Here is a 16,027-nt window from a genome sequence, read left to right as displayed (position 1 = left end):
TGCTGAAATAAAAGTTTTTTTTGCTGTTTTCTGAAATAAATATATATGGGTCGTAATTGACCAGTAACACCGTAGATGTTAAAAAGGTCAATAATATTAATATGAAAAAATAAATAAAACAAATTTAGTTAAGAAATGTATTCTCATACCCCTCAGTAATAATCAGGTAACACAACAACCAAATATTTATTTATATGATTCTCTTGAGGTTAATTTTACAATTTCTTTTATTGAAATTGAGGCGCATACTGACAAAAAAAAGGCCCAGCTGCCTACACCAAAACTATCAAAAACAATATTTTCATGGATAAGGAAGCCTAACAAGGTAACCAAGAGATGAGAAACAAACTGGATGATAGATAATTGTTTTTTGTGTTTTTACAGCTGATTTCAGACACGGGTCGAAACCGACCCGCCAACACCATGGATGGTAGCAGAAAGTTAACACAGGAGGAAGGTTAAGGTAATGGTGGCCACACAAAATATTGACACTTTGGGCCCAATTTGGACATTTTAACCTAGGGGTGTACTCACTTTTGTTGCCAGCACTTTAGACATTAATGGCTGTGTGTTCAGTTATTTTGAGGGAACAGTAAATGTACACTGTTATTCAAGCTGTACACTGACTACTTTACATTGTATCAAAGTGTCATTTCTTCAGTGTTTTCCCATGAAAAGATATAATGAAATATTTGAAGAAATTCTAGGGGTGTAGGCTACTCACTTTTGTGAGATACTGTATACTGTATCATATACATTTTTGTTTACCTGTGCTATTTATGTCTGAGTATAAATAATTGCACGGCTAACCACTACTTTCGTGATTGGTGAGCAGTGCACATGACAATAAATAACTTTGAACGTTGCAGTTCAACCTCATAGGTTTAGAGTGCAAAACATTCAAGTTAAAGTAAAATTATTTAGGATTTTCAGCATGTTTTTACCACCAATACATCATTTTACTCAGGTATAATTCGATTTGTTAGACATCAGAACAACACACATTTCCAGTATGAAAATATCAATAATATTGTGTTGTTTTACTGAATATCAGTTATACTTTCTATGATCCACAAACCACTGTAAATAATGTTGTTGTGCACACATACTGTAAATACGAGTATGGATGTTCATTTCTGTCATAAAAAGTTCTGTAATGCAATCAGTGAAAAAATGTATGCAATGCCTTTGAATGTTTGAATTTGTGTTATTTTGTGGATTAAATAGACAATTTAATTTGGACTTTTTTAAACCTGCTTGTGTAAGAGTAAGATACACAATAGTTTGTGTTTCTCTACAATGTCAATGTCATCAAAGTTGGAAGGGCATGGCAGCTTCATGCAAATGTTAAATGAGAACAATAGAAAGCTTTTTAGCGACCTTTGTATTGCATTATGGTGATATTTGGATTCAAATTTGAAAAATGGGTGACTCACTCTAAGCTTGAGCTGTAATAAACATGTGGAATGTTTGTGGAATGGTTTCACACTTTGCCACGTAAGACTGACAATAAATCAAAGTGAGGTAGGGACTGAATTTGCATAAATCCAGTCGTCACTGGATACAATCAGTAAAATCCACTTCAATCATAGTAGATGAATGGGAACATTAGGTCAGGGGAGGTTGAAAGGAAATGGGCAGAGCAAACTGATGTTCCAGACAACAGGCACTCTGATTCAAAAGATGAAAAGAAATACACATAAACGTGTTGAACCCTTAATAATGGGTTGTGGTTAAAACATTATTGACAATGACTGGGGGAACAATAGGAATGACCAATCCTACTTTGTATGAAGGTGGTAAATGTTGGTGGTTTGCGTCTGTTTTGAATGCACACTGGTGCCCACTGCTACAACTGAAGCTTCAGGATATCCTGGCAGCAGTTATATACAGTACCTTGTAGGGCCCGACCAATTTATCGGCCGATTATCGCATATTTCGGAATTATCGGCATTGGCCGTATTTTTGCCGATTTTATTTTTTTCTTCAAGCAATCATGTGTGAAATGTATTGCTGCCCTGGAGGTAGCCTAAATGAATAGCATTAATGCTATAGCCTATTTACAGCAGCAGCAGGTGTGTTGTAATACATTGGATTAATTTACACTTGACAGTTCCCCCTGCAACAAATAGCAGAGGCATTGGTCATCGCTTGACTGTTATTAATAATAATAATAATAATAATAATTGATAGCATTTATATGGTGCTTTTTTCGAGGTCATTCGAAGACACTTTACATCATAGAGAATCATACATGTAGAAAAGAAATACATAAATTAAAATAAGGTTTGAATTGGAGTCAGGTGTCATTATGCTTCCTTAAAGAGGTGAGTTGAGTTGAGTTGAGTTGACTTTTGAATTAGTTTATTGAGTCTGAGATGCTGATGTTTGGGGGGAGGGAGTTCCAGAGGGTTGGGTGCAGTAAGATAAAATGCATAATGTCTGAATTTAGACATATTTGTTACACTTTTTTAGACAATGCGTATTGTAATAAAGAAAAAGTTCCTGTAGCAGAATTGTTTCAAGACAAAGGGCAGTGAAAATATGATTGTTTTAAAAAAAATTGTCATGTGGCTCACTTTACCCCAGCTGTGGGGTAAACTGAGCCAGACCAGGAAAATCAAGGGGGTAAAGTGAACCAGCTGGGGGTAAACCACTTTCCACTCTGAAACTACCATAACAACACATATTGTAACAGTTATAATCCTGAAAGCTAGCCACACATTCCAGAACTAATGTCGGACTAGTAAAAGAATGATGGGGTTTGGTCAATTAAGAAAAGCTAATTTCTTAAACACTTGAAAGTAACTCTGAACAAAGTCAAATACAACATCTTATAATTCAAAAGGTTTTAATAAGATTCAAATGAAAGATAGAACCAGTTAGATTAGAACACAGTCTGGGGGTCAGAACACAGGACCCTTAGAGCCAGCTTGTGTCTGGGGGTTAATACATAGGGAAATCAGAACCAGCGAGAACAGCATGGGACTCAGAACACAGGAGAAAACCCAACTGGATTATAACATCAGCCTGTCATACTCTACAACTAGGCCTACTCTACATTCCAGCCCTGAAGGTTACAGGGAAAGATGAGAAAGTGCTCTGTCCGTGTGGTTGCCCCAGGTCGTCTTCCTGGTGTATTTCCTTGGCATGATGGCTTTTCTACAATGTGTATGACATTAAAATAAAACATATGTCATGTAATATTACATAAAAATATGTTTAAGACTAAACTAAACTTTTGCCTCATGGTGGGGGAAAGTGAGACAGTGGCTCACTTTCCCCCACAGCATTTGGCTCACTTTCCCCCACCACCACAATTTGAGAAGAAACTACTTCTCTTAGCATTTCAGGGTAATCTTCAGCATCACATGGTTTCATATGTTGGTAGTTCATCAACACGTATGATAGAAGTTTTTTTACGTGAATACATTTGCTTTGGCACAACAGTTGATTAAGTTGACAGCAAGAAAATTTACTTTTACATGCAAAATACCTATTTCGGTGAAAAAACATGCTTACCTCAGCACCATGAGGTCCTCTCTTTCAGGGCCATGGGGAAATGAGAGGGGCTTGAAAACATATATCTCACATGACCACAAATGTTTTCCGTTGCCTAGATACAGGGGGTGGCTCACATTACTCGATGCCTCAGATTCCCCCGTTCTCCCCTACTTTGGGGATTTTTTTTTAATTTATTTTTTAAATCGGCCGATTTAATCGTAATCGTAATTTTTCTCTGAAAATAATCAGCACCGGCATCGGCACTCCAAAATCAATATCGGTCGGGCACTAGTATCTTGTATGCTTCCAGGCTAAAACTGCCCAGGAAAGGTTCATTGAACATTAGAATGAATTCAGTTTGAAGAAGCGGCCTGCTCAAGCATCACATCTCAGTCCAATTGGACATATGTGAGATGAGATATAGCCAATCATCCAGGCTGTTTCAAAGGCAAAGTGGGGTAAAAGTAATATTAGGAAGGCTTCTCAATAATGTGTTCATATGTTGCCTGCACCATTTACTGTAGTGGAAAAAGGTCTTATGTAAATGTAAGCAGTTTGTTTGGTCTCTTTGACAGTCAAGCCATGCCCTGATTCTACTATATATGACCCTTAATCTGCCCATTGACCTACAGTTTGCTTCTCTCTTCACCTGTTTGCTTCTACTCACAACACTGACTCCAGCCATTAGCATTGATGAAAAGGCACAGATGCCCAATTATAGGCCTCTTCACCCCACTCTTCCTCATCATTCAACACCAAGGACCACTTCATTAGCACCCAGCCCCTCATGTCAGTAAAGGGTGGCTCAGACATACCTCCTGGTGTGCACCTACATAATGTATCACATGATCTCACAAAGGAGCCCCATGAGGGATGGCCCTAACCATACAAGGTAAATGTCCTACGAGGAGATATGTTTATGAAACAATGATATATACTGTATTAAGAATGTACTTTTCTCCAGAAAGGCCTGAGTTTCACGAACGGTATAATCAAAGTTTGATCACATTGTTCCATCTTATTTGCTGCATCAATAAAGAGCTATTTTATTGTAAGATGACTTTCTAATGCTTTCCGACATCAGTGCAAAATCGAGCTGTTGTGGACAAAAGAATCGACATTCAGAATAACTATTCTTGCAGAAATGCAATGGCATTTATTGTGCTCTCCTTATTGTAGCACAGCAGGACCTTTAGACTGAGGAGGCTAAGCGCTGCCATTATCAAGAACAATCAAGTTAATTGAGTGTTTAATTGGGAACACTGTGCTGGGAGCAGTTTAGCACAGTTAAATAAGTGTGCCCCCACCTTTCATATACAGTAGGGCACCTCATTGTTCTATCTTCATTTAGTGCTACTAAAGTCAACACAAACAGAAAGTATTTGTGTGCCAGACGGTTGCACACAATGGATAATACTGTGATGGATTTGAGTCTGTGGCATATGGCAGGGCATTTAAAAAAGACAGTTTTTAATGATACACACTGTGGTTTGAAGCAGCTGTCAAATACTTTACTTTAACAAAACTTATATAGGTCCTTATAAAGTCATAATCCTTTTATAAAGTAATCCAACCAAAATGCCATATTGGAACAAATCTTCTGGATTTGTAGAAAAATGTATTCCTACAGAAATCTCACACACTGCAAAAAAGTAAGAAAAAAAAGGAAGACAATGAAATGCGAAGTATGTTGTTGATACTGGGGCGGTAATCTAAGTGTAGCCTTAGATCGATGGAATACACAATTGGCATAATGAGCCAGTGATTATAATCAGAGAGCTGGATGGATAACTGCACAGCCCAGCCCTCAGGTGCAATTATAATCTGCTGCAGACCTGCATGGAAAAGAAACCCACATTTTCAAAATTACATTCAGCGGGTGTAAAAAGGGTGTTTTGTCCTTTGATGAGACTGAATCCTCCTACCACCTTCAGTCTCCCTTTTCCAGCCATTGTCCAGTCCAGACTCATAATAACTCAGTATTTTTTGTTACTTGTCCATAGCCCAGCTGGAGTGTTACGATAAAGGACTTATTTTTTTTAGCAGCTGGCGAAATGGCTGAGAGCCTTGCAAAAAAAAAAGGACAAAGTATCTCGGATTAAAAGAATACACTCTATTGCTTTATAGAATGTGATGTAGAAACACACACACAAACACTGAAGATTAATAACAATGTAAGTGTTAATTAAGTCTCCCCCTCTTTGTTCTCAATTCATTTCTATCTCAAATTCAACACAGGGGTGGGCTGTTCCCAGAGTCAGTATATGCAAAATTGGAACATTCTACCATTTATAATAATAACAATACTATATTGTATTTGTATAGTACTTTTATAGAAACACAAAGTTTATAATTATCCATCATAATTAGCAGAAGGTACCCAGGGTTCATGGTAATATTGACATTGGCTCCATGCAATTAAGGATTAACTGTGTATAGGCTACCAGTGTGACTTCAAAATACTAAAATACCACAAAAGTGTCAATAATATATGATGGCCTTAACATGGCCTTAATGCAAGATGCTGGAGGTGAATGGGTTAACATTTTCAACTTGTAGATATCATAAACAACTTTGCCAGTTGAATATTTACATTAAAATAATAGTTTTGTGTTCATATAAACATATCAAACACAAACTTTATGTTTACATTTGCATATGTTATACTGGTAGTATTAATCTTTCTGTGGCACTTGGTAGTTGAGTTCTCAAAAGGCGTGTGGCCGACTTGGCCAGCTGGTATAAAACGCATACTTGTGCTCCCTGTCTCCCTCCATCTGCTCGTTCTCCTGTTTTTAAAGCCAAAAATTCCCTATCTGCATGCTGTGAGACTACCGGAGTAAAAAAAGCACATCTACAAAATATAAAAGTTAAGAAGCTTGCCTTAATCAAATTATTCTTCCAGCGTGTAACTGACTAAGAATTCAATGAACGTACAAAGCAAAGTATAACTCTATGCACCTCACGCTGAGTCAACTGGCAGAAAAAGTATATACAATTTGTACTTATTTTGCCTTTCATTTTTACAGAAAGTCATGATTGATTGCAGCATACAAAACAGAGAATTTCCATGATTTTTTCGCCATGTTTCAATCACCATCTTTTGCTGGATATCTGAAAGATAATTTGGTTGGTCATGTGGAATAGGAAAAACAGTCTTACACCATCCAATCTCAGAGACTTGGAAATGCAACATTTATGATAGTTTTTCGGAGCAGTGAAGCATTAAAAAACAAAATGCTCCGATTCATAATATTGTTGTTGTTTTTTTAGTAAAGGGATAGGACTCACCATAAGGTGTTGGTCCTGGAGAAGCTCTTGTCAACTCTAGGGAGAAACAAAGAGAATAGATTAATCTTGGTTCCCATCCTCTGCATTCTGAAAGTCAACGAAAAATACATTGCAAAAAGGTGAATTATGGTAAATGGCACTTCATATATATGTTCTAATGATTCATCCTAGAAAATACTTTAGAATTGATTTGATAAAGAATTGTATTTATTTATTTAATTGAGCCCATGCATTCTTGTATTATGAATAACTGTAGATCTTAAACAATTTACAAACATAAAGCCTTTTCAAGGTCGTTTTTTCTCTCTCTCCCAGTTAATACATTTGTATGAGCCCCCAACTATCAAGGACAACCTGTTTAGGAATACAATGTAGATATAGCAAAAGACAAAAGCACTGTTTGGGCAGGTCTGATAAATGTAGTCCAACATTCATTCTCATTAAAGCTCAGTTTTTGCTCTCCACCAACTCCCGAGGGAAATATCTGGCATACTTAAATTGCCCACTTTGTTCCACCAACTGGATGGCTGCTTGGCTGGCGCTGATGAGATCGGTGGATCAAAACAGTAAAGTTGTGGACCGTGAAAACAAGACGGTGATCCAAAAAGTTGTTTAATCACTCCAAAAGGCGGTGAGGGGGAACTGCAGAGTCTGGGCGATAATAATTATCTGTGTCCCTTACAGACAATCCATTTCACAATACACATATCATTTTGATCCATTGCTAATAGAAGACTATTGGCCAGTGCAGCCATAATGTTTTCATTCCTTTATCTACTCCTCTGTCTGCCAGCCCCTTGCTAAGTATACCTGCATTGTTGGATTGCTTCAGAGATGGAAAAGGGGGGCAGCTGGCATATGTGCCGTGCGGACAGGAAGACGGACTACTGGGCTTTAGAATTGTCTGAATGGGTTGGTGTTCAAACAGTGCATGCTTCGTAAAAAGTAAAAAGGACAAACATCACCTGATATAAACGTAATGTAAAGCAAGAAAATAAAAACATGTCACGCTGAAGGAATGAATAACAAGAAGTGTGCTCTGTTGCTGTGACAAGGAAGGATGGGTCGATATGAGTAATGCAAGAGAGAGAAAGAAATAATATGTGCTTACACGTAAAATGAACTGCCAGGGAGAGATAAAAGGAAATAAAAAAAGGGATTAAAAAAAGGCAGCCAAAACTAATGATGTTGTGGTGCGCTGTGTTTTCCCCCCTGTTGGTACATTACATTTTACAGAGTGTTAGGAGTTTGGTGTATTTACACTGCATATAAATGATGCAGGCCAAATTCTCTCCCACCACCTGGATCAATCCTGGAAGCAGCACTAAAAGTAGACACTGCTTTACGGGCAATATATCTGCTGATAATCACTCGCTTATCCCTTGCTCCCCCAGGGCTAGGCCAATTAAATAATTACCATTGAAAGCGAAAACCTACACACTCACAGGCTTTCACTCCATTCATCAGAAAAACAACAACATGGAAAAGAAAACATAGGCTTTATGAAATTGAGAGAAAAGGCAACTGAAGTTAGAGTGTAATAAAAATGTGTCAGGGAGACTCAATTTCATCTCTGCGTTAATGCTGGGTCATATGTGTAAATTGTCTACGTCAAATAAACCTTTCCGGTCTCGTCCTGTCCAGGCACTCTCAAGAAGTTATATATAATCATGTCATGACCAGCATGCTAAGTGCCTCAAAACTCCAATATCTCTGCGTTCCATTCACCCATAACTTTTCACATTGAATGAATAACAGTGTATTGATAATTCCTTCTCCTTACCCCTATTAAAAAATGTCAAAAGATTCACAGCAATGTCACAACCCATTTATGATGCATCTCAAGGAGAGTAAAGGATGCAATCTAAAGGCAAGACTTAGTGAATTTCTCACGGGAATTACCATCACCCTTCATGAAATCTCAAGTAGAGTCCAGGTTGAAAAACTAAGGGCACAGTCTGTACATGGTTTCTTTTTCTACCTGGGAGCGGCTCATAGTGGCTTCGCTCGCTTATTCTGGGACCCTACCCAACTTTTGGACAATGAAAAGCCAAAATAAGCGGACCGAGCCGCTCCAACCCGACCCACTCTGCTCGGTGGAAACGAGGCATATGGTGGCATATTAGAGGCACTGCTGGCTCTAAAGCGCACTAGCCTGTTATTAACTCAGCACGTGCTGTGTGTCTGCTGTTAAAATATGTGATAAAATTGTATGTGAAAGGATAGGATGATGTAAGAAAGTGAAACAGTATCCCCACCGAGTGACATCAAACATTTGATTTAATGAAGCTTTTGCAGTACACAGCAGACAGCACTTGGCTCAGTCATTTGACACAGCTCACCTTTGTAGTTGACTGTAAAATGTTTTTGGCATGTGACAGTGTGTGTGTTGCTGGTGAGGGCTCTGCTATTGTGCTGTTTGTTGCCGTTTGTTTCGCAGTGTTGACAATGGAAATATTAGTTTGCCAGTCAGCGATACGCTTAGTCATGCCCTGCTGACACAGGCAGCACACTGTTTTGGTGTTAACAGTCCGGAGTGAGAAACAGTCCAACACATAAACAACTAAACTATACTGGGTATAATCGACAGAATAAAACCATTTTAAGATTGATTTATATATATACAGTATGTGAAGTTGTTTGAAATAATTACTACTACTGCTTACTCATAGCACAATAAACTAGTGGTTCACAACCTCACTTTGCCGCTAAACTCACCACGTCTGCATCCGCATGATTACTATTGATTATTGTGTTATTATTTAGAACCACACATCTATGATAGAGTATCTTTCCTATCTACAAGGAAAAGACACAACAGACAATTGAGCCATTCAGACAGAAAGCCTTTATGAACTCCATTAAATGGGAGAAATCAATATGAAATGTGTCTTAATGTATTCATCGCGTTTCCTTTTAGTGGAAGGAGGTATAGTGTTAGCACTGGGAGAAACACCTTAATAACTGTCCTACATAAGCACTCCTCTTCTGCTGGTCTTGGTAAATAAGGGCTGTTATGCACTGTGCAGTTCAATCTGCAGAGTTTCAACGTGTACAATAGCACTAAAGCCAGATTAAGTCAAATTGATTTGAATCTACAGTTGTTTAATGTTTTGTTCTGTTTTCTTCCTGGCAGTCCACGCTCAGGTGGTTTATGCAGTATGGAAATCTACTGTTGTGGCAGTCAAACTTCAACAAGAACATTTCATTTTCAAACTGCTGTCAAACTTTAAAATATTTGGACTAAATTGAAACGCAGCCGCAGTAAAAGTGGCATGGAAAACTCATCGGAAAGAAGGCGGCATTTGGCAGGATCCTGATCAAATTCGAATAGTAATCAATTTATATCACGTGAAAAGCTGAACAGGTCATCAGAATAAAGCTGTTTTTTTAAGTGGTGTCCAATAATTAGCCCTACGGGGTACATTAGTGTAGATTGTACCTTGGTGGATGGGCATCGACCCTACTGCCTATTTCTGACAGTGTGCTGAAAAAAATCAACAAATCTTCACATTTCAGCAACCAGACCGTGGGAAAAAATTACTTAAATGATTTATTTGATGATCGACTAATTGGTTCATCGGCTAAACATTGCAGATGTTTACAACAACCTCAATTGGATCATTGGAGCCATGAAGAAAAAATAAAATACAATGCTGTAAATGTGTTCTGGGAGCACATTCACACAATCCCCCTCGTCAATAGGTTACACCAGGTCGCTATAATACCTGCAAGGGAAACTGTTACACAGCAGTGGGTTATGACCACCCTATAATCCTCCACTTGGCTGAACAGGCGCCAGTTGTCTTCAGGCTTTAGGCAAGTCACTCACATCATAAATGGCCTTTGAGCGTGGTAAGGGTGTTTGTGTGGGGACAATGGCCGAATTAATTTCAATACAATTGCTACATCCATGTTAGAAAACAATGTTAAAAACCGCTGTTCACCCACACAGTCCTCTGCCATCTATTGTTGTTTAATCTTTTTCCCTATTTCACATAATTGGTAGCCCTGAAATAATACACTACAAGAATAATGTCAAACAACCAGCAAGCGTGGCACAGAAAACAGTCAAATTGATGCTCAAATACAGGGACCAATTTTCACATGTTTTTATTTCCATATTGTGCAGTTGATTACATGTGTTTTGTGAAAAGAGCCTTTTCATTAAATTGTATTCCAAAATTATGCTGCAACAACATTACTTATTTAAGGACGGATCCGAATGTAAATCGTTTAATTTGATGTTGCAAGTCTGGGCTACATCCTTCTCTGTTAAAGAAACTTATTTTGCTGTTATAAGCTAATTTCTTTATTGGATCAAACACGCTAATTATTTTGGGACAGCAGCATCATCCATTCATCCCATCTATCCAGTCATATTCAATCCTGTGCATATAACTAACTTATCTCTCCTTTTCCAGGTACTGTGTAGGGATTAACGGTCAACTTCCTCCCCCACGTTTCTCCACACCTTCACAACCATTCATCCTCAACATCCAGTACTTCCTCATGTCATTAAACATTTAAAATCACACAGTTGTGGTCCCTGCTAGAGTGACTCAATAAATTTTTGTTAAAATTTTAACAATTACACCGCTCTACACACCCAGGTGAATTTCCCCTAAGTTCAGTATTTGAGCGGAGTCTGTACGACCTAAAGTAAGTCAACATACATCTCTTAGGTTGCATCTTTTTAATTACTTCAAAAGTTAAATTAGCCTAAAAGTCTTATCTAAAACAATGCAAGCCAAAGTGCCGCTAATAGCCATAATCAATTACTTAATATCACTGGGCGCGAAAATGATGTTGGAAATGCATTTATCTGCCGTACAAACAATACTAAATCAGACAAATGACCCACTACTTAAGGACTCTTCATGTGATAAAGAAGTGATTGCATTTAACAAAACAAACAGCTCATAGACATATCATCCGTGTATAGTCCACAGGGGTTCTTATTGAGAAGACAGCACTTCAAATCAACCAGAGTCACATAGGGTAACAGTCCAGTTAATATGTCCATGGCTCATCAGTGTGCAGTTGCATCCTACTGACTGGGATTTCAGGTGGGGAAAAACTCTTTTCAGGTATAGTAGTGTTTTTCATCTGAAGTCTCCCTTTGTGCAATTGAACTTGATGTAACCAAATTTACAAGAAAAGGTTGAAATGGTACAATAAAGATCCAGGCAATTCCATGAAACAAATACAAAATTAATGAAAAATAACCTGTTACTAGATTCACACAAAAATTACTACAATACTTTTTTTTTTTACTACAAGTATTATAAAATGTCATTGCACACAGTGGTTGCTGCTGTTCCAAAAAATAACTTAAAGTCTTTCTCTGCAGCAGCAGACCCGGGTTCGATTCCCACCCGCGGTTGTTCTCTGCATGTCACTCCCCTCTCTGCCCCATTTCACCTCTGTCTCTCTGCACTGTCAATAAAGCATAAAAATGCCAAAAAAATATCTTAAAAAAAAAAAAAAAGTCTTTCTCTGCCCCGAATAGCACGTCCTTGTCTACTTCAGGTTGGCTGGTATCACAGAAAAGACAAACGAAGACTTATGAGTGTTTTCGAGGCAGACTTGGCAGAGCACACCAGCAGCAAAACACAAGAGTATAAGTCATTTCATTGCCTCATGAATTCCAATGCACTGTCCGGGCTGAGCGGATCCCTGCTTATCTTATTTTCATTTCTTAAAAGATTCAAGTTGTCTGCGTCAAAATCATCACTCACAAACAGGCAACACTGAGCATGTAAAATGGAGCATCCTTCCTCTTCCTTCCTTCTTTTAATCATGCTGATGAGATGTTTAACTTATTCACTGCTCACTGGGGAAAACACTGCCCAGGCCTTTGATGCAATTTTGTATCCTACAACAATAACTCAATATTACCAACATTTAATCGTCTTTCTGAGAACGACACGCAACGTTTGCTGATGATGAAAGACCAGTGATCTGTTTTTAATGTGTTTGTTTTTCCACCAGAAGATATTAAGAAAAAATGCTGGTTCACTGCTGATAATAAGTCAGTGATAAAAAAAGTCCCATCAGTGTCTTGATCAGTTTTGGATAACCGTATTTACCACTAAATGATACCCTTTAAACTGCCAGTGGTTTAACAGTTCCCACTAGGATACATTTAGGTTATTGTTAGCGGTCGACCTGGTCTGACCAGCAACCGCTGCAACGTCTTAAAAACAAAAAAACATGCCAGAACAACAATGAGTCAATTCCATGCGATGATAAAACATCTCTCTCAAACATCTCCCTATGTGGCTCCACCACACATTAATACACTGGCCTAGTTAGTTTAGCATATTGGCAGCGTGTTGCTATTGTTGCTATTAATGATTAAAGCTGTAAATTAGCAGGGCACATTGACTGTCAATGATCTTGTCAGAATAATTAAGCTCTTGAGCAGGTGCAGTGAAAAACTCCCTAAGGTAGTGTCACATCACCTTCCTCTCACTAGTCATGGGTTAGTAACAAGATGCAACAAGTACATCAACACTGCCACACACTTCACATAGAAAAAGCAGGCATAGTCCAAAACCACTGCACACTCGGGAAGATTCATTCTTCTATTATCTTACCCTCCATAAGCTCCAAATGTGAAACTCCTTTTCCTCTGCTGCGCCATCCTGCTGAGCAGTTGATGAGGCTTCCCAGGTGAGCACAGGATAAGAGTGCAGTTCAACGACACAGGGCTAAAGAATAACAGCCATACTATATTTTCTTTTGCTACCCCCGTTGGTTTCTCTGTGCAGTGCACCTGTCCTCTGCTTCTATATCTCTTTCTTTCCCTCTCTTCCCCTCCTCCCCTCTGCCCTCATCAAGTGTGTTTGTGTGTGTGTGTTTCTGTCGGAGAGTGTTTCATGTGTGTCCCTCCCGCCTTGTGTCTCCTCTGTGCTCTCTCGCTAAGTAGCTCCCATCTCTGCCAGATTAAGAGAGAGGTGCGTCCCCGGCTGTCTTGTTGTCCTGGAAACAAACTGGACACTTTTTTTTCCACAGGCGGTGTCTGACTCTTTCTCAATCCCAGCAGGGAGAGGGCACACACTAACACTTCCTCCTCCACTCTCTGACAAAGTGGTTCTCATGATGCAAATCACAAGAGCTCTTTGCTCATTAATGGTTGTTGTGGGAAATAGGTGTGTAGAAGTGTGGACCCAAAAACACTCGTAAAAGGTTTGGAAAGATGGGAATCAATTGTTTTTCTTTTGCCATTAGCCTTTGTTGTTTTCCCTGAAAGATTTTCACAGCTTTCAAGATTATTTGTTGGCATTTTCAAGCTTTATTACAGTGGTTTGGGGGGCGCGGGGTTATGGCAGGGGGGGCGCGGATCAATATGTGAAAAAAAAGAGATATTCTGCTTCGTCCCTCTCACTGCATTTAAATGTATTCATTATATTACAGAGAAATAGGTCTCGTTAAAGAAAAAGAGCACTAAGCCCAGGCCTTTCACACCAAAAAGAACCATGAGTCAGTTCCGGGCTGGTGCTGGGGCCAGTTCAAAACTGGTTACAGCCTTATACCAGTTATGAACCGGTTGGTTTCACAACGACCAGAGCCAGCCATGGAGCCGGCAAGAGAGCAACGTCATGACGTCACTGTAAACGTGTGTGTACGTCGCCCGACGTCGCTGCTCTCGTGGCTAACGCTAAAGCTAGCGCTAGCTTTAAGCACAACAACAGCGGCGAATACGTCTTATTTTTACACGTGTTGGCTCTCACTTTATCTGTGTATGTGTGTTTGTGTGTGTGCGTGTGTCTCCGTTTGTCGCGCTGCTCGGCTCAGTGGGCTCTGTGATATGTCCATGCTGTGACGGTGCTGCCTGCTTCAGCGTTTACTTTCATGTTACTTCAAAATAAAAGCCAACTCACGTTTGTCCAGTGAAATGCTAATGTGAAGCCAGTGAAATGCTTTTAATGTGAAGCCACAGCCTTAATGCTCTATTTGTAATTTAACTGCTGCGCGCTGATCTAAAGATAGTGTTTTTCAATATAGAAAGCCGTGTCTCTGGCATTACCGGTGGTGACACAAGTTTATTTTGCTAAAACAGGACCCATACAGCGTATTTTCGCCAGTCAATTTGATCGCTACGTTCAGTAATTATGTTATGTTTACGTCTCGTAGTAGCGGCGTTTTTAAATATGGCGGGCATGAGATTTGAGTTGGTCTGGTTGGTCAGGATAATCCCTCCCCCGGCCGCTGGCGCAAGCAGTTCTTACCTCAAACCCTGCTCAATCCTGGGGTTTGAGTTGAACCGGTTTTTACAGCCCGGAGCCGGCTCTCTGGCGTTGTGAAACCAAAACACTGGCTCTAGCTCCGAACTAGCCCGGAACTAGCTCCGATTTTGCGGCGGTGTGAAAGGCCTAGGGGACCCTGCATACATTTTTTTATTTTAAATTAATATTTTTATGGAAAATCCATGTGTCTTTCTTCAATAGCTTCTAATTCATTCGATCCAGTGTCTCCAAATTATTTGTTCACACAAAATTCCTCAGATTTAGCCTCTTAATTTTCCTCTCAAAGTGCACCAGATTCATGCATTTCACTTTAAAAAGGTGAAAAGAAATTCCCGGTGGGGCATACCCCTGGACTCCACTAGGAGGGTCTGGTTCTCCACTGGCTACTATTTTCCTCCATCAGGACATTGGAGGCTCTAGCGAAAAAACACTGGGTGTGTGAATGACATTTAACTAGTCAATAATTTGGGCAAGTCTGTCTGCCTATCTTTCCCACTCCGCTGCACACTGAGGGGCCACTCACACTAGGGCCGCGGCCCCGTGCCCGAGCTCATTTGCATACTAAAGTCTAGAACGTTTGGCTAGTGTGACCACGCCATCCGTATTCCAGCACGGAACAGCCCCTTGGCCACGGCACACTTGGGAAAGGTTTTCGTGTTTACTCACGTTCGTCAGATGATTTTTTTCTTTTTCCTCCCGTCAGCTGTCATAATACTGTCTTTACGCATGGCGGTGGAGACGAACACAAAACAACGCACAACGGGGCTCCGCGGCCCGGTGATAAGGAAACAGTAGCCTACACTAAGGTTTAACAAGAAACTTTATAAAGACACTTAAAAAAACGATCTCTGCCCATACAAAAATTCTGACTTGGATTACTTGATGGAGCGATCGATGTGTATAAAACCATCCGGTACGTATGGTCTGATGACGGGACGTTATATTAATAATAAACAGCGTGCTATGCACAAATATAA

General features: G+C 39.5%; 1 protein-coding gene across 3 annotated transcripts in view; it reads right to left on the bottom strand.

Annotated features, from left to right (window-relative positions):
- Nucleotides 1-13,466, bottom strand: part of rap1gapb (RAP1 GTPase activating protein b) — a gene marked incomplete at its 5' end in the record, with an annotated part of 55,953 nt that extends 42,487 nt beyond the window's left edge. For all 3 annotated transcript variants that reach the window (XM_080026129.1, XM_080026125.1, XM_080026127.1), the window contains 2 exons: nucleotides 6,796-6,831; nucleotides 13,398-13,466. In XM_080026129.1, coding sequence (XP_079882255.1) covers nucleotides 6,796-6,831; nucleotides 13,398-13,444 — 83 coding nt within the window. The remainder of the gene's footprint in view (nucleotides 1-6,795; nucleotides 6,832-13,397) is intronic.
- Nucleotides 13,467-16,027: the final 2,561 nt, after the last annotated feature.

Source organism: Ammodytes marinus (assembly GCF_949987685.1).
Source record: "Ammodytes marinus genome assembly, chromosome: 4".
Classification (NCBI taxonomy): Eukaryota; Metazoa; Chordata; class Actinopteri; order Uranoscopiformes; family Ammodytidae; genus Ammodytes; species Ammodytes marinus.
Note: the sequence above shows the minus strand (reverse complement) of the source record. Positions and strands in the feature narration are given on the sequence as shown.